Genomic DNA, 24,238 nt, shown 5'->3' with positions numbered 1-24,238 from the left:
TCCGAGAATAAAGTGTGGTTTGGGTTAATAAGGCAAGGGTTGATAAAAGGAATGAGACTTGAGATTGGAGCTCCTTGTAGTTTAGAATTTACGTAGGCAGAAAAGAGAGAGAAGGCATCCTAATGGCATATGACTGGGAACAAAGGTACAGGGGCAGTAATGAATATAACATGATTGGCAGCAATAAGGAGAGAATTGGAAAGTTGTATGGCAGGGTGGGAGGTGGCATTGTGCTAGAACAGGAGATCTGATGAGGGGAAGACTGGACAGTAAGTCCAGAAGTTATTTGATTAGCTAGAAGGAATCATTTTAAGCTTCTGAGCTGGAAATGCTGTTGATACACTTGTGTGTTGGGTAGATTTATTACCACAGAGCTTGAACAAGGATGCTGACTTGGAAGTATTTGTAGTTGTCCAGGCATGGATTAGTGTAACAGTGGGAATGGATAAAAGGAAATGAAACTAAGATAATCAGAGAAATATTTTTAAAACCTGACATTGAAGATGAGATTTGGAATAAAGAAGGAAAGGTTTAGAACTGGGCTGTGCAATACTAACCAGATTAATTAATTTAAATTAAACAATAGTTAAGATTCAACCCCACAGTCACACTAGACAAACTTCAGGTGCTCAGTAGCTATATGTGGCCCGTATTATCACAATGAACAGCACAGAAACAGAATACGGAAATTTCTGTTAGACCTGGTTTAGAACTGTATAACTGAAACAAAATAATGACACCAAATTATAGATGAGGAAACAGGGGGGTTGAGAGGGTGATTTTTTGGAGGGGGATGAGATTTGATTTGAGACACATTGAGTTTATAGTAGCCCTTTAACCGAAATTGTCCAGAGGCAACAGAAAATGCCTAACTGTATTTCAGGGGTAGACCCTGAGGTGGGGTTAGTAGTCGTGGTGGGAGCCATGAGATTGTATGGGCTTTTGTTAGCAGGTTGTAGGCTACAGATAAAGACCTCAGCCAGGCAAGAAATAGAACAGTCAGAGATAAAATGAAGAACCATGAAAGGTTTTGGTTTGGTTCGGTTTGGTTTGGGTTTTATGGCACTGTCAGGACACTTAAGTAGAAGAATCTGTTTAGCCAAGAGGGAGTCTTTGCTGGGTAGTTAGTTATTTCACTAGCATGTTGGGAAATGGAATGTGACTACAAGAAACTAGAGGAGAATGTAAGGTGGAAAGAGCCAATGTGTGCAGCTGGAGAGGAAGTAGAAGAGAGTGACGTGTTTGAGGGGGCGGCAGAGTCCAGTCAGAGGGCTTGTGCATGCCTGAAAGGGAAAGGCCTCTCTGGCTTGGCTGAGAGGTATTCTCACTAATGGCAGGGGAAGAAGAAGCGAGAGATGCCGGATGAGCACAGAGAAGGCTGTGTGCACCATGGCCCCTAGGCTCTCTGATGGGGACGCTTTGTGAAGTCCTCAGGAGGAGGCTTATCAGCTTGGTAGTGTTTACATGTGGTGGAGAGTCTCTAAGTACTATCTTGAATTGAAACAACAAGATAGCACTTTGAGTATTGAATTGAAACAACAAGGCATAAATTCTATATATTTATAGACCTATTTAGATACTCTGAATTTGGGGAAATGTTTTGTTTTCTGTTTTTTGATTTAGCTTTTGGTTTTTCTGAGTGTGAAGAGCACCATCTGTAATAGCTAACCCCCCTGTATGGAGTGGTATGACCCAAAATACTTCTCCCGAAATCTTTTTGCTTAAGCAATGAACCTTTGGTCACACAAGCACTCGTATGGCTATTTTTCTTTGATTTAAGACAGTCATCACCAAGTAGTGTGTGTGCACGCTCTGGAGTCAGTTCACCTGAGTACATGTGCTGCTCTGAGAGAAATACCTTCTGTAATCTGCGATGATCATTTAGTTAGGACACATATCTGAAAACTTCCTGTCCCAAAAGTTTGAACTGTTCAGTGTTGGAGTTTTGAAAGAGAAATCATGTGGGTTTTTTGTTTTTTGCAGGTACGAATCTCCAGAAATAGCTTTAAATTGTGGAATAATGTTAAGAGAATGCATCAGACATGAACCACTTGCAAAAATCATTTTGTGGTCAGAACAGTTTTATGATTTCTTCAGATATGTCGAAATGTCAACATTTGACATAGCTTCAGATGCATTTGCCACATTCAAGGTAATGTAAAAACTGTAGAATTCTAAATATGCTTGAAAGATTAACAGGTGTGCTGGTTTTCTAAACCTTCATTGCCTTTCTAAATCTACACATGGCTGCCCTCTAGTGGGAAGAGAAAGATTTATATGTGTTTATGTGATACAGGTATGTGCAGTAAAGTCACAGCTTTAAAAGGGTGGAAAAGTTAGATTCTAAAATCTGTCTAAAAGACAGAAGTCCTGTATGCTCAAAATTTTACTTTGCTGTTAAATTATGATTCAGTATGGCATACTGTACAACACGTGTAACGACCAGCCTTTCTCCTGTGTTGAAACATTGTGTAGCAGTTTTTTTTTTTTTTTTGGTTAAGCACCAGATGAAGTAGTTGGCTTCTGTTCAGGGTTGTGTTAATTTGGAATATGCCTGTCATGAAATATTAGGACCACATTCAGGACAGAGATACTCATATTGTGGACAGGCCCAAGGAAACAGTGGATTCACCTCTCCCATCTCCTGCCCACACTGGATCGTGTCTATTGCATGTAGTGTGTGGACAGAATCACCTGCACTATTCAAATCATAATGGATCCTCCTCGCTCCCCCCGTCTCCCTTCCCTCCATTGGTGGGTATTTGTATAAATTAAATACGTACATGATGTGACAGCACTGTATAGGATGCAGATTCTGGTTTTGAGTTGCAAGGCTCTGTGCTGTTTACAGTATATGAATAAAGAAGGAATCTTTTTTTTTTTTACAAGAGCAAGCCTTTATAGATTACTTTCCCTTATGTAAGTTGCCTAACCTTATCAGTGAATATTTAGAACTATGTTAATGTAAACCGGTGTTTAGCATACTGATATGCAGACAACCATGCTCAGAAACCATAAACACTGTCACAATGAGAAGTGGCCACCTTTCTTGGGAGGGTCCAGTTTTATGATTATGAAGAGCCCACGAGATAATGAGCACACACTTTGGTGTCTGGGTGAAATAAGTCCTACCTCAGGGTGAATAAATGCCCTAAAGATAGGATGAAACCTGGGGACCTGATCATTAGGGTTTTACATTGAATGAGAATCAGGTCATAGTGTGAGAGGCCCCCAGGGATTTATTGCCCAAACATCTTAAAGAGGGAATCGCAAGCCTCGGGTGAGGGCCCAGATATTTGTATGTCAGTGTACAAAGCAAAACAAAATGAATTTGAGATTATAACATAGAGTGGTCGGTATAATGTCTTAGTTGTCACTGCAGGTGGTGGGCTAGGACTCATAATGCATCGGTGGAAGGGTGTGCCCCATTCAGAAGCAGCAGACCCACCATGAAGGGAGGTGTAGCAGCACCTCTGTCAAGGAGAGATTCCCCGTGTTGAAGGACAACCAGGAGCCCAAGGGTGGCAGCACTGTGGGCACATGAGGGTGAGGGAAGAGGACTGAGCAGCCACAGTAGTGTGGGAGAATGCAGCAAGACCCCTGACCCTGTGGAGGATGTGGATGACATGCTTCTGGCACAGATGGTAAAGGTGGCCCAGAGGTGAGAGAGATATGCTGACTACATGTTGAAAATGGCCTTTGCAGTGAGTTTTGTCTGCCCTTGCTGATAGTTTTCATTTCAGTTAGGGTTACTTCTTTTGATAATTCTCACCAAGGAGAAAGTGGCAGTGATGGATCACTGTGGTTGTAAAGCGGCCCTATCAGGTCATGGTGGCCAGAGAGGGGGACTGAGCCAGGCAGGTCACCCCTAATTGATAAAGGGTAAGCTTCATAAAACAAGGTAGCATCCTAAGGGTGACTCTGGAGGAGAGAGCACTGGGGAGCTGGCCTGGACTGTGCATCTCAGGTGCTCGTGATTGCATGCAAAGGAAGGAGCTTAGTAAAGAGGAGAGGTGCCCAGACAGAGGGTGCTCCAAGAAACAAAATTCACCAGAGTCTATGCCAAGACAATACATGAAAGAGAGGACAGACCTCCCATCATCATCTGAGGGTAGCTAAACTACCAGACAGGTGAAATTCACCCTCTTACTCCTCCCTGAAAGAAACTCCAGTCAGGGGAGGAAGGAAGACCAACAGGAACAGCCTCCCAGCTGCACATCAGAGGTGCCGACAAGGAGGGACACAGAGCTGCTCCTCTCCTGCCTTGCTGCTAGTCTCCTCTTTGCAGAGAATATTTTTATAATGGAAAGGGAGAATAGATCTATGGTTCATGCCATACTTTGAGAATGTGACAAGAGCGCCTTCCCAGAAAACGTGCTCTACACACAGAAATTTTCAAACATGGCTGGGCGTCATGGCTCACGCCAGTAATCCAAACACTTTGGAGGCCAAGGCGGGCGGATCACCTGAGGTCAGGAGTTCAAGACCAGCCTGACCAACGTGGTGAAACCCTGTCTTTATTTAAAAAAAAAAAAAAAATTCAAACACATGTGGTGGCTCATCCATAGCCTTGGAACAGATGCTGAGTCTTGAAATTAAAACTGCTGTAGGCCAGGTGCTGTGGCTCATGCCTGTAATCCCAGCACTTTGGGAGGCCGAGGTGGGTGGATCACCTGAGGTCAGGAGTTTAAGACCAGCCTGCCCAACCCTGTCTCTACTAAAAAATACAAAAGCCAGTTATGGTGGCATGTGCCCATCCATGGTCCCAACTACTCAGGAGGCTGAGGCACAAGAATCCCTTGAACCTGGGAGGCAGAGGTTGCAGTGAGCCGAGATCATGCCATTGCACTCCAGCCTGGCGACAGAGTGAGACTCTGATTCAAAAAAAAAAAAAAAAAACTGCTCTAAATATGTCTAAAACTCAGATGGCCAAATATTTCTTAATTTTTTTTTCTTTTTTTTGAGGAATTAAGGAGACGGGGATGGGCATTAGAAGGCCAAAAATATGTTTCCAGTGTTCTAGATTGAAAGAAGGTTAGATTCCCCAGAAGGCTGATGGAATTTGCAGCTTGATACTATACCTGCATAAGCTTCTAGAAAGTATTTCTAAAGAGATGGTTTCTGAGCATTTTGGAAAGGAAACTGTACCCACACCCATCGTGCATTCACTAAGAGGAAGTTCAGTCATACTGATCTCATCAGTACTGGTGGATTGGGGGTTAAAAGGGTGTGGCTGCCTGGGTTCAAACGAGCTCTGCTGCTGATTTCACCTCAGTCTTTTCATCTGTTCAGAAGCAGGTAATATGAGCATATCAGTTATTATGCCTTCACACAGTATCTGTGCAGTAAACATTAGCTGTTAGAATTATTCCTTCATTATAAGGATATGCTAGATGTATACTTCTACAAATCTGTTTTCATGGAAACTGTAAAACAGCTATGCTGGATGGAGTTTCGGTATAGTGATTCACAATGAGTTGTATGTCATATCCATACGCTACTGGCAAGTAAATTGCCATCACCCTACAGAAGACCTTCTAGTGAATCTCCATGGGGCTTTCCCCACCCAGCACAGCTCAATGTTTTTATTAATGACTGAAATAAAGGGTGACAAGGCACCCTAAATGTATAAATGTTAGCCATGAAGGGAAGGACAGCAGATAACAGAGGATCCTAAAACTTAGAAAGATCCAGAGAGACCAGAATATAGCAGGATGGCATTAAATACAGATAACTGAGTTCTCCCACTTCAGGACCCAACCGTATAAAATGTGGGATGGAGGACTCACACAATAATAATTAATACAAAATGAGATACCAAGTATAATAATTACTAGAATGTAGATATTTTCATATCATACTTAACTCTAGGAAGGAAGCATTGTTATTACTGAGTTTACAGGAAAGTGCAGCTTGGAGATGTTGATTGAAATCAGACAATAAATGAGGAAGTCAGACTTTGGACCCAGGCAGGCAGGCTGCCTCCCAGAGCCCACTTTGAGTAAACAATTTTGAATACCTCCAATACAATTAAGCAGTATGATAATGCGTTCCCCCAGAGCTCCATGTGACCATGTAGTGTGTAGCCTAAGGTGCTTGATAGTCTGACTCCACTGTGAGCTTATTAGGTAACAACACAGAAATGTGTTCCATTCCAGGCGCTATACTTTAAGAGGCACATAGACAAATAGATGACTTTCAGAAGACAGTAGATGGTGAGAGGGACTCAGAACTCTGTCATTGGAGGAGTGGTTAAAGGAACTGGACTTATTTAGCCTGGAGAAGAGAAGACTCGGTAGGGGCCTGCCTTGAGATCACTACTTGTATTTGAAGCAAGGCCCATAGAAAATGGACTAGCCCATGTCTGTCGGCTCGATGGTTCCTGGAAAGAACTTGGGGGTAGGTTTGACCCTAGCACAGGAAGAAGTTTCTCGCTATAAAAGCTCCAGAGGTGAACCTCACAGCTGGAAGAATTTCTTGTCCTTAGACACAGTCAAACATCAAGTAGGAAATAGGGCCAAATGGTTTGCCAAAGTGTGAGAATAAGCCCCTGGGTTAGCAGGATTTCTTCAGGGACTCAGGGCTGTCTTAGTCATGTGATGTTTTGGCCTAAACTCAAGCTTTTAGGAAGCTTTTAAATTCAGCCCACCCTAAAAGTTGGCTGCTCAGTCTTCTGGACTGGGGAAATGATTCCTAGTCTTTCTTCTGTTATATGAGAGCCCAGAATAGACTGGAATTCAGATAGATGGAAGATCAGGAATCCTTTTCTTCTTCCCTCTGCTGACTGACCGAGCAACTCTGCTGGTCTGGGTCACATGCACCCTAAACTTTGCAGGTCCACATGCCCTTTGCCCTTTATATTCTGTTTTGTTGGTTTCCACACACACCCCACGCTCACCCCAGTTTGAGCTGTCCAGAGTTTTTGGCTGCAGTCACTAGGCTAAGGTTCCTTCTCATCTCTCAGTAGATAGAGGCACTGCGGACGTCCTCATCTCCTCCTTTTCCCAGCTAAGTATTCACCTTTTTCTCTGTGCTGGCTCTTAGCAGTTGCTCTTTTCCTACTGGTGTTTTACCCCCCAGCCCCACTCCAGGCTTTTGAATGACGCTTCTTAACAAAGGGTTTTCATCCTGTTATGCCTAGGTCTAGCTCCTCCTTGAGCAGACTCTGAGTGCCCCATTCAATCTCTCCCACCCAAAGGCCATTGAGATTTGATTTCTGGTTGGCAGCAGTTTCTTGAGTTTCCAGATGATAACACATAGAATCTCCCCTACATGGGAAGATTCTCAGTGCCTGCTCTGTGCCAGGCACTATTCTTTTTTTTTTTTTGGATACGGAGTTTTGCTCTTGTTGCCCAGGCTGGAGTACAGTGGTGTTCAGCTCACTGCAGCCTCCATCTCCCGGGTTCAAGGATTCTCCTGCCTCAGCCTCTGGAGTAGCTGGGATTATAGGCATTCACTACCACACCCAGCTAATTTTTTGTATTTAGTAGAGACAGGGTTTCACCATGTTAGTCAGGCTGGTCTTGAACTCCTGACCTCAGGTGATCCACCCACTTCAGCAAGGCACTATTCTTTAGGTGTGGGGGATTCAGCAGTGAACCTTAAGACAAACCTTGCCATTGTGGCACCTCCACAGCAGGACACCAGCCATAAACACTCACTATAGCATGTTAAATGGTGCTGTCTGTACTTGATACATTCCCCTTCAGGTCCTCATACTCCTCACTACTTTGCATCTGTGACCCCATGGACCAAGGTACAACGATAATAGAAATTCTCTTACCACTTTCCTCTTCTCCTTCCCCTGAGGGGAAACGTTGTAGCACTTCTTGCCAAACTCTTGAGGGTACTCAAAATATTAACTCCAGATTTTCTAATTTTGTCTGTCCAATCCTCCATGAGGATTTGGGAAAAATTGGGTAGGTCGTTCCTGGGCATCCTTGTCGCAATCAGGAAATACAACACATACCCTATCCAGCAGTTTGAACAACTGTCTTTGGGGTGGGGTTAGAAACCTTCACAAAAGCATACTTTGAAGATTGCTGCATGTGGTGTTTTTCCAAACATGTTCCCTGATTTTATTGGTTCATTCATTGATTTATTAAATATTAAGCTCTTACTATGCGCTGGGCACTACCTAGGTGCTGGGGATTCAAAGGTTAATAAAAAGAGACATGATCCTTGTATTTATGGAACTTACAGTGTAGTATAAGAGAGACTTGAATCAAATAATCCCACTAACCAGTGTAAAGTCACAGCTGTGTCCAGTGCTTTCATGCTGGTGCCCAGTTAGGAGGAGTGGCGGTCCGAAGGGAGAGCAGGGAAAGCCTGTACAGAGGCCTTTTCAGGAAGGATGTTAACAGAAAGCAGGTGACAAAAGAGCTCCCTGTAGAGTCTGGGACCTGACATCGAGTGAGCTGTGGCACTTGCCTCATTTGTTTGACAATGGACATTTCTTTTTTTTTTTTTTTTGAGACGGAGTTTCGCTCTTGTTACCCAGGCTGGAGTGCAATGGCGCGATCTTGGCTCACCGCAACCTCCGCCTCCTGGGTTCAAGCAATTCTCCTGCCTCAGCCTCCTGAGTAGCTGGGATTACAGGCACGCACCACCATGCCCAGCTAATTTTTTGTAGCTTTAGTAGAGACGGGGTTTCACCATGTTGACCAGGATGGTCTCGATCTCTTGACCTTGTGATCCACCCGCCTCGGCCTCCCAAAGTGCTGGGATTACAGGCTTGAGCCACCGCGCCCGGCCTGACCATGGACATTTCTTAAAGCAGTTCTCAGAACCAGTATTTCATGTCAGCATACTTCAGGAAACACCAGTTCTTGGTAACCTGGGCAACCTTCAAACATAAACAGGAAAGAAGACGAGGAAAGTTGGTTGGGAGAAAGGCGGTGATTGGCACTATCCACGTTAGCAGTGGTACAAAGGACATTGATCCATTAGTTTAGCAGCTGCTGGCCAGGCACTCCTGCTGTCACCTGTTCCCTTTCTCTTCCCACCCAGTGAGACCAAGGCTAATCCATTGCTAACTTCCAGGTCCTTGATGGCAGGGATCACATCTTTTTGTCTTTGAAGCCCTAGCACCTAGAACTTTACATGGCACTTAGTAAATATTTCTGAATGATTGATCCTTGGGAAAGTTACGGGGTGAGGCATAGGTTCTGTTTCATGGTAATACAAAATCAGACTGGAGGTCACACTCATTGTTAATATGTTATCGCACCAGCATTCTGCTTACCTAGAAGCTAATGTTCATAGTATGATGGGGCTTTTAAAACATGTTCTACCTTTAAAAAAATCCTCATTTGCTATTAAACTGAATGTAATTGAATTTAGGAGGAAGAAAATAGAGCCTGTAATACTTATTCTAATAAAATTTCCTCTTTCTCCTCAGGAGCACTGAGTGGGCGTAGAATTCTGTTTGACAATTTACCACTACTGTTAGCTTTGGTGTTGTTTTTGTTTTTAAATAACCAGCCCACTTGGGGAGTGTTAACTTTAATTTCACTACAATTCCTTATTCTTTTCTTTTAGTTTATATTTCCGTTGCCTTTATAATTTTTCCTTCGAAGAGCTATAGATCCATGACTCATCATAATCATTAAAATTGCAGTTTCAAATAATGATTGTATTTTGCTTTTATGGAATCAACATTTTTAATACAATTCATGAACAAATGTTAAGTATGGTGATTTTTAACAACAGTTTTTATCAGGTAAAATGGTGTGAAATGTTTTAAGATTCTCTTTGAAAACTTGGAGAACAACTGTAAAAAAAATTGTTTTTCTTTTTCTAGGATTTACTTACAAGACATAAATTGCTCAGTGCAGAATTTTTGGAACAGCATTATGATAGAGTAAGTATATGAAATATTTTTAAATAATAAATTGTAACTTCTGTTACCAGAAATGAAAGCCTTAAATTAGGTTTTATACTAGAATATTTAGTTTGTATATGTAATGTCTATAAATGGTGCTGTAGTTATTTCTCTACTAAAGCAGCTTGTAGAATATTACTTGGTCAGAAGTAGATCTTTTTGATTGACATACTGCCCTTTGAAGCTTTTATTGCTTTAAAAGAGGAAAATAGAGCATTTTGCTGCTAAAATGATAGTAAAGATAGTAGGAAAATTATCTGACTTTTTAACTTTTCCTTCCTTTTCCATCAGTTACCCCACATTTCTGCTGCATACAAATAGAGAGACAGGGAGGCAGCAGCTGATAGGATGAGAGCAGCACTGGCCAAAGGGGATGGGAGCCCGGCTCTGCTCCTGCTCTACTGCTAACTCTGTGGCCATGGCCAAGGCAGTTAACCGCTTGGGGACTTAGAAGTCCGTCCTTATTGTAAAATGAGGACATTGGACTAGCCTGTCGGTAAGGTCCCTTCCAGCACTGAGTCAATGTCAGATGTTTCTGGTAATAGTGTCCCCCAGAGATTGGTAAATGATTCCCAGAGTGCTTGATAACTCGATTTCCCTAGACTCACACAGCCGCCTCTAGGGCTGCCACGTGAAACGATCTCTTCCACCACTGCCAGTTCTGCAGCCTCAGGAGGATCTTCCAGGATACCCACAAACACACTGTTGTGATGCACTGTTTAACTACACATCCTCAAAGATTCTGATAGGTACCCTTAGACAAGTTAGAAGAATGACAATCCACTTAAAATTCCTATCTATCCTGCAAGATTTGGTTTAGATTTTAATTTTCCCACTACTTGTTTAAATTTTTGAAATCCTAAGTATTATGAATACTTCATTATTCACTTTGCTGTTCAAATACCTTATGAGATTCTTACAGGCAAAAATCTATGCTTCCTCGTTCTTTTGTGTTCTTTTTTTCCTGTCATTTTCCCCCTGCCCTCCACTCCCAGTGAGATCATAACACAACACTGAGCACCTAAGTCCCTCAGAAGTAGCCTCATAGATGGCTTACAAATTGCTGGTCTTTTATTTCAGCTCATGTATATTTGGATATGGGTATGTTTCTTCTTGTATGTTCATTGCTTTAAAATGATAACCTTGTCATCATCAGGGCCTTTTTACAGTAGATAGAAGCATGGACTTGAACCTTCGATTGCCTGGAGTCTGGCTACAAGTCCCATCCCTGCCTTGGGCTAGGAAGACTTCAGCCACTGCCTTCATGCACCCTTTGTGCCTTCAGGGTCTTCCACCCTGAACAAGGCTCTTCATAATACCTGCCTACTGGGGTCATCATGAGGATTAGAATGTTTAATGTGATGAACATGGCACAGTGCCAGAACACAGAAAGCATTTCATAAATGTTAGCTCATTTATCATCACCACAAAGATTTTTTAACATACCAGTAATTTAAGGCCTGCCAGAGTCACAGACTAGCTAATTTCCAAGACATTTGCTACAGTGAAATCTGTTTACTCTTCAGTAAGATAGCTTCCTGCATGTTATTAATAGATGACATCAGTTAACAGGATTTTAGAAAAATGTATGTGAGGCAACTAATAAATATATGGAAAGCAGTCAGATCTTATAGAGGGAGAAAAAGTGGGGGACGTGGGTAATTTACAGCCACAGCGGAGGTTACTACACCAAAATGCATGCTCTAAGTTCTGGTACACTTTGGCTCTGAGCTTTCTAATAACCAAAGCATAGAAAGAAAGAAAAGCAGTTAAAAGATGACAGTATTTGTACAGTAAAATATATGCTGGCTGCCGAAAAGAAAAGTAGCCTTTCCTAGCACTGGGACCTGAAACAAATTTCTCCCCTTGGCATTCCTACAGGAGAGTCAAGTTACAGTGTCATGTAGCGGACAGTCATTGCCATGGCTCTGCAGTAAATAAAATGTCCCATTCCAGTGCAGTTCCCTGAAAGCAATCTTTGAGGAACCCAGAAGTGGGTGGGAGGGCAGGGATCTAGGTTCGTTACTTATCCTTTGTCCTAATTCAGAGAAAAAAATCTGACGTAACCGGAAGGAAAAAGGGACTACATACATACTCTTCAGGCAGTTCTGCATGAAAAACTTCTTGCAACCAAGCTTGTCCAAAGAATTATGCAGCAGGAAATCTTAACTTGCATTTTCTATCAAGAACTCGAGGCGTATATATTTTGTTACTGATTAAAGGCAGGGCCAGTTGTTTTGATCATCAGTTTGATGATCATTTGAGAAGGTAGACTTAACAGCTCTTTCTGAAAAGAGAGAAATCTAACTGAAATACTTACTAAATAGATGGCCAACTGTTACAGACTGCCAAGAAGTAGGCAAAAGAAATCATGTGTAATTCTGTGTTAGCTCTAAACCAATAAAGCAAATATTTGAGGCTTTGTGGTCTCTGTTAACTCTCCTCTCTGTTGTTCCGTGAAAGCGGCGGTAAATAATACATAAACATATCAGTGAATTCATGTTCAATAAACAAATGAGCATGGATGTGTTCCAGAAAAACTTTCTACAAACAGGCAGCAGGTCATAGTTTGCCATCCCCTGCTCTAGACCACAGATGAATGGCTAATGAGGACCCATCATGAATCCAGGGCACCCATAGTTTTCCCACAGACAGATGACAAAGCAGGCATCCCCTGGCACTCACTCGCCATGACCAAAGGAAAGTCTCAGGAAAGCACCAAGATCCAGCAGTCATCCTAGTGCTGCAGACTTTTAGAATGTCTTAAACCTATCTGTGGTTTATACAGACAGACAAAAAATAAAATCTTAAGGCCAACTGGCCTTATCTGCTAGGTTTTTGAAGGATAGCCTTGGCCCCGAGTGCCCATCATTTCAGTTTTCTAACTCTCTGCTTTATTGGGCTTCTAACCCTCACCATTCCAGCAATGCCACTCTTGCCAGTGACCACTGTTTTGAAGATTCAGTGGACCTGTCAGTTCTTCAGTCTGCGGCATTTGTTCTCTCTGGGGCTTCATTCGTGCTCTGCCCTTCCTTTTTTATCCCCCAGGAATCTCCTTTCTCCGCTCCATTTCTGAGCGAAATTCTTCCCATCCGTCAGATCTGAGCCTAAGCCCCACCTTCTGTGGGCCATCTGCCTGGTTAACATAGTGCTGAATTTCTCCTCTCTAAATTTCTATTCTAAATTATTTTCTCTGTTTGCCTGATACATTGAAACAGCAGGTAACTTTTCTCTTTGTGGTTGTGCTTTGAGCAAATTGAGTTCTTGTTTATAAAAAATATAAATTTTTCAATCTAACTCCAAGATATGAGAGCAGACTCAACAAGCAGAAGTGTGGGGTCAGGGAGTTAGGCTTTGTGCATATGGAGTTTGGGGTGACAGGCCTGGATTTAAACTCTCTCTATGGGCCTGGCTGGAACTAGGGGGGCTCAGTCCCAGGAGCCCTCTTCAAGGAGGGGATTGGTGGAATCACCTGAGGGTCTCAGAGCAGTCACATCAGAGGAAGACATGAAACAGAATGGCAGGGGAGCTAGGGAAGCCGTCGGCCTTCATGGTATGAGAAGTGTGTCCTTAAGCTGATTTACAATGTTGCCTACCAGTCTTTTTTTTTCCTTGCAATAATTCTGATATATTTTTTCTTATCTCTTAGTTTTTCAGTGAATATGAGAAGTTACTTCATTCAGAAAATTACGTGACAAAAAGACAGTCACTCAAGGTATGACAGACCTTTCATATAGCTTATTTTTCTGCACTTTGTGTTTGAAATTTGGATTTGGGGAAAGGGAGATGTCCTGGATGAGTCGTAGACCTTTGGGAGAAATAAATACCCTTGCCCACAGTTAGGATTTTTCAGAAACGAGTGGAGTTGGACAGTGATCCATGCAGGCACTTCTCCTTATAAGGTAGAGATACACAAAGGGAATGAACAGGAGTTTGAAGAAGACTTCTGTCTCCTAGAGATGCATTATTTGAGATTCTGAGCCGTAGTCCTGCCAACTAGATGAAGGCACTGCAGGTGCTGTGCTCCTGGGCGGCACAGGCAGATGTGTGAGGGTGGGGAGAGGCGATGTGCAAGTGAGACTGTGGACCATACACAGGCTTGGCTGCTTTGTATCAAATATTAAATTTAAGATGTAAACTCTAGAACAAGGCAAACTACAACCCATGGGCTAAATCCAGCCAGCTACCTATTTCGTAAGTGAAATTTTACTGGAGTTAAAGACATGCTCATTTATTTACATATTGTCTGTGGCTGTTTTGAGCTCCAGCAGCAGAATTAAAGAGATGCCCCAGAGACCCTATGGCCTGCAAATCTAAAATATTTACTGTTTGGCCCTTGATAGTTTGCTGACCCCGCTGTAGAAAATTCTTAAAGCAGTTGATAAAAGCATACCCTCCGTTCTGTCAGTAAGCAGTCCTGACAGCAGCTATAGATAAAATCACAGAGGATTTGAGGGGAAGTCATAATTTTATTCAGTTTTTTTGCCAGGTCCATTTAAAATTTGACTCTGCCCACAGTTCTCCCCCTCATAGGTGTCTGGACCGATAGACCAAGACTCCATCCCCTCATCCCCTTCCTACTGTGGGGAAATCTCCCTTGAAGACCTTGTCTTTCTGTGGAAAGACTAAAGGACACCAGGAGCATCTGGAACACTGTGTCCTTTGATAGGAACACTCCACCATCCACATTTTCAGTCAGTCCTTTATTTCGGACCAGTATATTCCTTCTTCCGATAAGGCTGTCATTCCTGCAGCAGGGGATCCGTGACAGCCACAGCTGGGGCACAGGCACAGTCCAGCCAGGCCCCGTGCTTTCCATTCATTGCTGTTGCTTGGGCCCAGCCTCCCAGCCATCCTCTTCGTCTAGTGTTGGGGATCCCTAAAGATTTTTTCCCCGCCTCCCCTGGCTAGAGGATCATCTGCTGTCCTTTCATCTTTGGGGGTTGGATAGAACTTCTGGCAGCTGTGGGCGGAGTTTCTCCTCCCTGGACATCTGTGTGATAGAGCAGAGGTTCCTTGGGTCTCTCCTAGTCTGTGATCCTCAAAGAGCTGAGGTGTACTACTCTTGCTGGTGGTTACACGAATGCACACAGTTCACTGGAGTCAGTATCTTCTAAGACCACAAAGGCCAGGCAGGATAGTCTAGGATAGTAGCTTCCAGGGCCATTATAGAAGGAAGTGGGGAGGGGGGCTACTGGCAACTTTGACCAAATGTTAGATTCTTGGGCTGTTTGGATAAGGAGAAAGGCTTTCAAGACCCTTCTGCCATTCAGAGTTACCAACATGAAAAGAAAGGCCGAGACCACCATTTGCAAGCCCTTAGGAGTGGATATAAAGCAAGTCGCTGGCTCCTGCAGTTCATGTTAGTGGGGGCCTGTGAGTGCCTCCTGAGCACACAGAGTGGCTTCCGCACCACTAGTGCTTTAAAGATGGATTTTAATTTGCACTCTCTTTTTTGTAGCCACATTGGCATTTATTTATTCCCATATTTATTTTGCCAGAAAATTTATATTTCCTATGCAAGACTTCAAGTTTTTTAGTGAAGGATTACATGTTTGGGCTGAGCACGGTGGCTCACACCTGTTATCCTAGCACTTTGGGAGGCCAAGGCAGGTGGATCACCTGAGGTTAGGAGTTCGAGACCAACCTGGCCAACATGGTGAAACCATGTCTCTAACTAAAAATATCCCCAAAAATTAATTAGCTAGCTTGTGGTGGCACAAGCCTGTAGTCCCAGCTACTTGGGAGGCTGAGGCATGAGAATTGCTTGAGCCTGGGAGGTGGAGGTTGCAGTGAGCCAGGATTGTGCTGCTGCACTCCAGCCTGGGCAACAGAGTGAGACTGTCTCAAAAAATTAAAAAAGAATTATGTGTTTAAAGCCATCTTCCTTTAGATAACTGAAATGATCCGTTTTCAGATTTTCTTTGGTTTCTGTGATAGAAAAAGAGTGCCATGAAAGCTGTAAGTCACATAATACAAACTTTTGAGTCTTCCTAAGAGTAGATGCTGGTTGCCTCTCACCGTAAGAATAGATTTTGTGATTCATGTTGATATGAAGCCTGTCTAAGCTTTTGAGTTCTTCCTATGAGTTCCTTATAAAGCCTAAGTAAAATAGATTTGTTTTCTTGCACATCAGCTTATTTTTTGTTTATGATGATGATCAGTTACTTACCCAGAGATCAGTTGTCTGGAGACTTAAGCTATCTAGAACATAGCCAGAAACCCAGACAGGAAGCAACAAAAGCAGTAAAGCAAAGACACAGCGGCGCTGCTCGCACCTTTTCTTCCCTTAGCCCTCACAAGAAGTAGGGAGCCAGGACTGGAACCCAGGCATTCTGGCACCAGGGACCAAGCTCTCCACTGCCCACAAGGACCGCAGCTTGGCACCTGCCCCACTGCCTGCAACCTGAAGAAGTGACTGCTGGTTTTAGGAAAAGGAAAATCTAGAGTGTGCAGTGACATAATAAAAGCTAGGAGTTTATATGGTACAACCAGCTCTCCAGAAATTAGTAAACCCTGAAGTAAACAGATGCTTTTTAGCATAATTGGTATCATTAATGAGGATGAGGGGTCAGAAAACACTGGATTGTCTTCAGGATACTTGAGGAGGAGCAGAAAAATACTCACTGGTGTAAATCTTTCTGAATTCGCTGTAATAAAAATTGAACCTGCGGCATGTGCAGCATACACATATGGAAAACTTCAGACAGAAAACCCTTTATCCTGGGAAGTCCTGCTAAATAAAATTTAAAAATTGTTTTAAATTAGCGAAGGTTTGTGGTTAACAGGAATAATTGATAACTTTGCTTTTGACCATTTTCTTGAATAGTTTTTTAGTGAGCCAACACAGATGCACACGTTAAGTGATAGGCTGTAACAGTCTCCCACCCTGGGCGAAAGGGGCATCTCGAACATCCCCTGCAGAGAGCAGTGTCAGGCCTGCCCTAGATGTCATCTCCTCGAGGAAAGGTGGCAGAGAGTAGGCCCTTGATAGCTTTTGAGTCATAATTCAGTTCAGTTCTTCAAGCTTTTGAGTGCCTGCTAATACTCTATACTTAATGATGATTATAAAATACATTGGTTTTTTTTGAACTTTGATTTTTCTTTAAATCTTAATGACAGTGTAAGACTAATTGTTTAAATGTCTTTTCAGCTTCTCGGTGAACTACTACTAGACAGACACAACTTCACAATTATGACAAAATACATCAGTAAACCTGAGAACCTCAAGTTGATGATGAACCTGCTGCGAGACAAAAGCCGCAACATCCAGTTCGAGGCCTTTCACGTTTTTAAGGTAAAGCAGGAAGGCCGTCAGCGACGCTTTCCACCCGGACTGGTCATCTTCCATTCACAAAGAACCGAAAGTATTAGCCTCATTTTGGTAATCCAGGTGACATAATTAAGTTCAGTCACTTTTCATATTTGTGTGCTATGACTTTTAAACAGAAAGGTAGACCCAGAAACAGGGGCTACTATTTGGATTTGGGAACAAGAAAGTTTACAGAGGAGTGTCACTTATCTTTGGCATAGAAGATTATTAACTGCAAAACAAAAGCATTACTTCATGCTTTCTGTAGAGGTTTCATTCTTAAAATCCAGTCTGACCTCTTGTGCTGAGAAATAATTTCTGCCCATTTTATTCTAAAATCAAAGTCTGTATTTATTACTAGACACTGTGTTCCAGGGTTGGCAGAGTGAGTTTATCAGCCATATTTGTGTTAAAACATGTAATTATTATGATTTTTTTTCTCCAAATTGTAAAATAAGGCTTAAAGCAAAACCTGATTACCCCGACTTCACCACCACCCCCAGAGAGCATAGACGCGTGCTTTTCTGTGCTGTGGCTGCAGCTCACATGTGTCTCTGCATTTTGTTCTTTCTTTGTGCCTGATGTGCATTTCTCTCCATGCAGGTGTTTGTAGCCAATCCCAACAAGACACAGCCCATCCTAGACATCCTCCTCAAGAACCAGACCAAACTCATAGAGTTCCTCAGCAAGTTTCAGAATGACAGGACGGAGGATGAGCAGTTTAATGACGAGAAGACCTATTTAGTTAAACAGATCAGGGATTTGAAGAGACCAGCTCAGCAAGAAGCTTAATCTCCAATAAACATCTATATTAAATCCAAATTCAGCGTTTGCTGTTAGCTATTCAGCATCAGGCACTCTTATTGATTCGTGAGGAACATTACTGCTAATCTACTGTTACGTGAGCGGTTTTCATTTTACCCTTTTGTTTTTCAGTCCAGGCTGGAGAGCGTAGCTGCTGCTGCTTGCACACTAGGGCACATGTGGGCTTTCTCTTGATCTTTGTGTCATTTCAGAATTCAAAGACTCTGTGTGCTACGGGAGTTCTGAACATGGCTGGGTTCATGAAGGCAAATGTGTGGATGAGAGTGTGGCTTAGGGAAGAGGGCATTGATACGATCAGATTAGACCTATGTGTTTGCACCCATCTTTGCTGGCGATCTGAGTGCAGTGTGGCGTGCGCACACCTGGCATCCCTGCGTCAGATTGCGCGCCTTCGCTGAAGGAAGATCACGCAGAGCCTTATCTGAAATCAGAGGGGAACTGTATCCAAAAATGGGAGTTTCGGGGCAAATAAAGTTGACATGCGAATAAATTGATACTGAAACTTAGCAACTTCTTAAAAGCGTGAAGAAGCCTCATAAGGTCATAAGGAAAATGTATATATGCTTTTCACAGCTTTCTAGAATTTTTTGACATTTGATTTTCTTGAGACTTGTAAACCTGGATATGTTGAAGAGTATTTGTTAATTTTACTTTTTGAAGATATTTTAAAACAGTAGAGCTAGCAATGACACCTTGCATTTCATTTCAACACTGCTTACAGGTTTCTTTTGTATATAATTCTTAGAATGCTCATTTCTTTTAAATGGTTTAATTTGTACAGCAGAGGAATGTTATTGTAGTAGTATGTAACTATTACCTAATACTGAGTTTTTGCAAAAAACAATGAATGCTCATATGTAATTGAAATACTTCAGATCACATGAAAATGCTGATTTAACATTTAAGTATCACAGCATTAAAAGAAAAAAAAGTAAACCAATCCTTTGTATTCAGTTACCTAATGGGGTGCCATCAATAAGCCTAGATCCAGCCCTGGAACTCAGTCAGCCACACCTTCCTGCGTCCTATTGGCCTTATTCATTTAAAGTGAGTTAAGAGTCCGCCAGATCTGTGAATGATAGAGATTATGCTAAATTAATGCTGATTCTTTGTGTGTGTGTGTGGGAAACCTCTGTACAGCACCTTTTCTTTCTTAGACTAAGTAACCCAGTACAGTAGTTGTGAAACTGAATAATGAAAACTTCGGCTTCTCTTAGAAAAAGAAAGAGTTCCTAGTCATAGGTGTCCTATGGGGAAATTTATTTTTTTTAATGTCCTGTTCCTTAATGCTGCAAATTATCAGTATTTATAAAGTAACTGATTTTGCACCACTTTTTTGTTACTGTGACCACGGCAGAACAATGTCTTCTAGACTCTATCCATGTCAAGTTATTAGAATGGTATCTGTTCATTTTAGTGATATGAAGATCACAACTAACGACTTACAAATCAGAGTTTGCCAGTTCAAATTCAGCATGGCTGCAGCTGATTAAGAAATTGATATGATTATTCTTTGCTAGCCTCTCTAACTAATGGAATTATATATTGGCCAGTAAAACGGGCCTCCCAATTGCTGTTTCAGCAGGTTTTTAAACCTTCAAGGAACACCAGCTAGGAAGATAGTTCCAGAACATAGAGATATATTTTATTTTTATTAAAACGGCAGTCTGTGTCCTAATTGGCTCTTCCTGAGACTGTCTGTACCAGAATCTGTGTGAATTCATTCATGTTTTTCTAGGGAAAGTAGGAAAGGCAATCTAGTCTCCTTGAAAAGAAACTCTTGGGTGTTTAGGAAGGCAGACTTGGCGGTGATGTGGCGTCCTGGCTATTGTGGTGTCGTGCTGTGTGTATGGAGTTAGTGTAAAAACATGGATTACACCAAGTGGAAGAAATGTCTCCCTGCCAGGCTCATTCTTAGAACCTAAACAGTAAAACAGCTTCCACTTTGGCAATGATGTCGTAGCCTCGGTGGAAGACAGTGGGGGAGGGGTGCAGCGTGGCAGAGGCATTCATGTGTTACTCTTGCATTGGAATCTGAAGGTAGTAAAGACTTCTGGGTTTTGTTTTTAAGCAAAACAATGTGAAAACATTTAAGGATGAAATGTTGCATTTGAAGTTATGATCGTTTAATATATTCATATTACCAAGACTATGATACTGGAAGTGGTTTCTTTTTGTGTTATAAAGGTTTAATTTTACCTAAGGCAGTGACTTAATGTGATTTTTAACCCTTAAAAAAGTGGAGATGTATACATTTGTTAACAATGCCATGAAAGCATTTTCTTTCTCCTGAGGAAAAGTGAATTTCTTATCAGAATATCTGGCTGGCCCTGTAATTTAAATTAAAATAAAATTTTGGAGAAACAGCATCGTCTATCTTTATGGTGTATTGTAGATAGTTGTGTTTGTGTCACTGTGAACAGCTGCATCAGGAGACACACAAGCACGAATTTTATCACCAGCTGAAAGCAGATGGACAGTTAACACCCATTCCTGTCCACCTAACACCCATTCCTGTCCACCTGTCCTATTCAGGGCTTCACTTGACTCTCCCCTGCCCATGTTTTCCATACCTTTCCTAAGTTAAACTAAATGGCACCATTTCTTAGACCTAACTTTGGAGGAGTAGCTCCTCGGTCTTTGGTTCTGTGCTGCTTTGTTGTCAACACTACAAGGCTGAACTAGAGCTCTCAGCCCGGAGTATTTCCAGGTTACTAGAGTGAAAAGATTGTGAAGACGAGAGGACCATGGAAGCAGGAACAAGAACTCTGCCGCCATAAAGAATGTCCCTCATCTGTCTTCCAGGGTGCCTTGTAATCCTTAATTACGGATTTATTTAAACCTGTCTGTAAACGAAGCCTTTATTCTCTGGAATGAAGGCACGGGACGCACTTTTGCCAAAAACATTTCATCCGGGTAACAAGGTCCTATTTGTTATTTCTGCCAAGTAGTTCAATCTCCTTGTATGCTGTAGTTCCCCGAAGACGACAAAGGCCCATTAAGTCATAACCTGTGACTTTGCTACTTCCTGGGATCTCCAGGCTAAGGACTGGATTCACGCTTCAGCTCAAATTCCACTTCCTACACAATTACCAATCAAATGCCCTCATCCCCATGCCAAGAAAGCCCCCGAACATTGCACTTCAGGCAGCTCAGGAGCAGTGCATTTCTCACCCAGCCTTCCCAGTCAGGATCTAACAAGGTCCCTCCAACCCCCACAATCAGGAAAGTGCTCTGAGGCTGCAGTCAGTGTCCAATACCATGTTCATTCTGGAGGCTAGAGCCAATCGAGGTCATGAGAAAGCCAACCCGCCGATATGCCAAAGTCCAACCTTCAGTTGCTCCTGGATGTGTCGGGAGTGTTCTCCCGGGCCATTGTTGTGTCCTCACCACATTTTTCAGGGCCAAATGCTCACTGACCATCTGATTTCCAGAAGACGTGAAGGACAGGGTAAGATTCTCCCCGCTCAGCAATCTCAGTCCTGTTGGCTCCCAAAAACCAAGCCTGCAGAAAACCTCAGGAACAGTCTGAACATATCCCACCGGAGCTTTTCATCTACCTGCTAACATTCTGCTTACTGTCAGCCGGCACACCTGCCACCAAGCACTTAAGACCCAAGAAGTGCCTAATAAGGACCATAAACTTTCAAGCCTCCAGGAACTCTGCCACTGTCATTCACGCTGACTGAAGAGGGTGGTGGTGGTTGCACAAGGCTGGCTGTCGCCGTCATGCTGTGCATGCCCTTAGTGTCCTCTAAAGCCTTGCTCATGTCTGCGAGAACTGGCAGCCAAGTGCCTGTCCCCACCCTGGCTGGAAGGTGGAGCATGTTCCACCTGAGGGGACGTTCCCCAGGAGCTAAATCTCAAAGGATGGTGACCCCCTGGTTTCTATGCAGGAGACTTCCTCCTCTGCAGTTTGTTAAACATGTTTTTTTCCAGGTAGCACTTCAGTGGTAATACCCCAGAGATTGCAGGAAAAGATTGACATTTTTTCAACATTCTGCACAAGATTGACAGGTTTTACAGATGAGCTTTAGCTCCTAAAAGCCCCTTTCCCTTGGTAATAATTTATCATCACCTAAATCTTGGTATTCTGTGGCAACAGCATGGTCTGGCTCTCAGTTTTGGTAGCCGAATCTTCTGTTGAGATGCAACTGGCGTGCAAAGGCGGGAAGAGCCCCAAGTTATCTGGGAAGGCTTCTGCCCAGAGGAAGTTTCCAGGCAAGATTGCACCCTGGTGGCTCCCTCTTTCCCATGGGCTGCAGCTTGAAGACCTGAAGTCCCCTTCAGCCCAAACCAGTCCCAGGGAGCAAAGACCCCGCTCTAGAAACTGCTCACGGAGACCTTTGAATATATCCCCATCATGTTAAAGTCCTCGCCTTTAACATGATGAAAAAGGAAGTGAGAGTCCCACTGCACCAAGCCCCCTCCTAACCTCAGGGGCACCTTCTCATGCTTAGCTCAATCTCCCCCCGCCCCCAAATGGAGCTTCACTGTTGCTGCCCAGGCTGGAATGCAATGGCGCAATTCGGCTCACTGCATTCTCTGCCTCCTGGGTTCAAGTGATTCCCCTGCCTCAGCCTCCCATGTAGCTGGGATTACAGGCGTGTGCCACCATGCCCAGCTAATTTTGTACTTTGTAGTAGAGACGGCATTTCTCCATGTTGGTCAGGCAGCTGGTCTCAAACTCCTGACCTCAGGTGATCTGCGTACCTCACCCTCTCAACGTGCTGGGATTACAGGTGTGAGCCACTGCGTCCAGCCCTCCCTTAGCTGAATCTGTGTGGTCCTGGGCTCTCCCTAAGGTTTCTGGGATCTTGCTCCTTTGAAGATCCAGGGCATGAGGTAGGGTTGGGTGCCAACCTGTGTCATCTGAACCCTGTCAGTCCCCATGCCCTGCCCTTGACACCTACTTCTGCTAATTGTGAACACCTGTGACTCTGCCTCGGCACTCCCCTCTGGCTCCAAATGCAGGAAGGACTGTCCCTAGAAGCAGCCCTCAGCTGATGAAGATGATGATGGCTAGTGGGTAAATACCCCAGTGTCCTTGGCCCTCAGCTGGGACAGCTGCACCCTCACCTTCCAGAGCCCACAGGAGGGCTGAGCTCTGATGCCCACTGCATTAACCAGGTTGCTAGAAACCTTTTGTGAGATTCTTTCCATCCCTGGCTCACATCCCACTCTGTCGTGTCTCCTGGGATCAAGTCCCAAATAAGCAACATTGGAACCCTTATCTGAGGGTGTGCTTCTGGGGTAACCCAAACTAAGACATGCTCATTCTGTTTGTTCAACTCACAGCCATGCCCATGGTCATCCAGGTGAGAGACCTCTCTCCTGAAAAAGGAGGCCAGTGGGGCAGCTAACAGTGCTGCCTGCCCTTCTGGAAGCATCCTTTCTGTCTCTTTTGCCTCAATATTTAGGAGAGGCTGGCCCCGAAATATACATCAAAGCCTGACACCAGGTACGGAGAAGCCCAGCTCAGCAGAGCCGCTGTTGACCACAGCTGCTGCTGCCTAAATCTCATCTTAAATTGTAGCTCCCATAATTCCCTGTGTTCTGAGACCCCAGACACAGGCTGTCTGTCCTCAAGTCAGCCAATGCCTCCTGACTCTTACCTTTCAAAAGCAGCTGGATAGGACACACTGTCTGTAACCAAACAGTTCTTCATGGCCATCAAACATGCTAACAAAACTGGAAAACTCCAGGTTTTCTTGCGTTCTGCCCCCTTTTAAAAAGACTTTTGAAAGGTATACTCTAGCACAACAAAATGATTGCGCAATTGGGAATTGGAGCCAGAATTTAGGAAACGTCCAGGTTGAGAAAAGAATTGGGATGGGGACAGTGGAGAGAGGGCTAGGGTCCGTGTGGAGGCAGAGCCAACCCAGTGGTGCTGGGGCAGCTCAAAGATGCCTGAAGGGGCTCCTCTGCGTTGCGGGTCCCCGTGAGCATTCCCTGCAGTCAACCTGCTTTCATTTTTTTAAAATGTCCACTGGGTGGCAGTAGAGCTCCTGGTTTTTAGCAGGTGCTGAGCGGGAGGAAATGGAGCATTCTTCGGGCAAACCTGGGCAACAACAGAGACCCTGGGATGTCATGACCCAACTGCCCTGAGCTTCCTGGACACCGTTTTGAGCAAAAAGTCAGGCACTGTCTAAGGGGGCTGTGAAAAGAATGACAGAGGGCGGGACGGATGCATGAGAGTAACATGTGAAAGGTAGAAT

General features: G+C 43.5%; 1 protein-coding gene across 2 annotated transcripts in view; it reads left to right on the top strand.

Moving 5' to 3' along the window:
• Positions 1 to 20,389, top strand: part of CAB39 (calcium binding protein 39) — a 102,491-nt gene extending 82,102 nt beyond the window's left edge. For both annotated transcript variants that reach the window (XM_032277948.1, XM_032277949.1), the window contains exons 5-9: positions 1,984 to 2,152; positions 9,803 to 9,862; positions 13,533 to 13,598; positions 17,037 to 17,180; positions 17,799 to 20,389. In XM_032277948.1, the coding sequence (XP_032133839.1) occupies positions 1,984 to 2,152; positions 9,803 to 9,862; positions 13,533 to 13,598; positions 17,037 to 17,180; positions 17,799 to 17,987 (628 nt within the window). In that variant the 3' untranslated portion in view covers positions 17,988 to 20,389. The remainder of the gene's footprint in view (positions 1 to 1,983; positions 2,153 to 9,802; positions 9,863 to 13,532; positions 13,599 to 17,036; positions 17,181 to 17,798) is intronic.
• The last annotated feature ends 3,849 nt before the right edge of the window (positions 20,390 to 24,238 follow it).

The sequence above is a fragment of the Sapajus apella genome, unplaced genomic scaffold, assembly GCF_009761245.1.
Source record: "Sapajus apella isolate SASKATOON/1434 unplaced genomic scaffold, GSC_monkey_1.0 scaffold10, whole genome shotgun sequence".
Classification (NCBI taxonomy): domain Eukaryota; kingdom Metazoa; phylum Chordata; class Mammalia; order Primates; family Cebidae; genus Sapajus; species Sapajus apella.
This window is presented reverse-complemented; position numbering and strand designations above follow the sequence as displayed.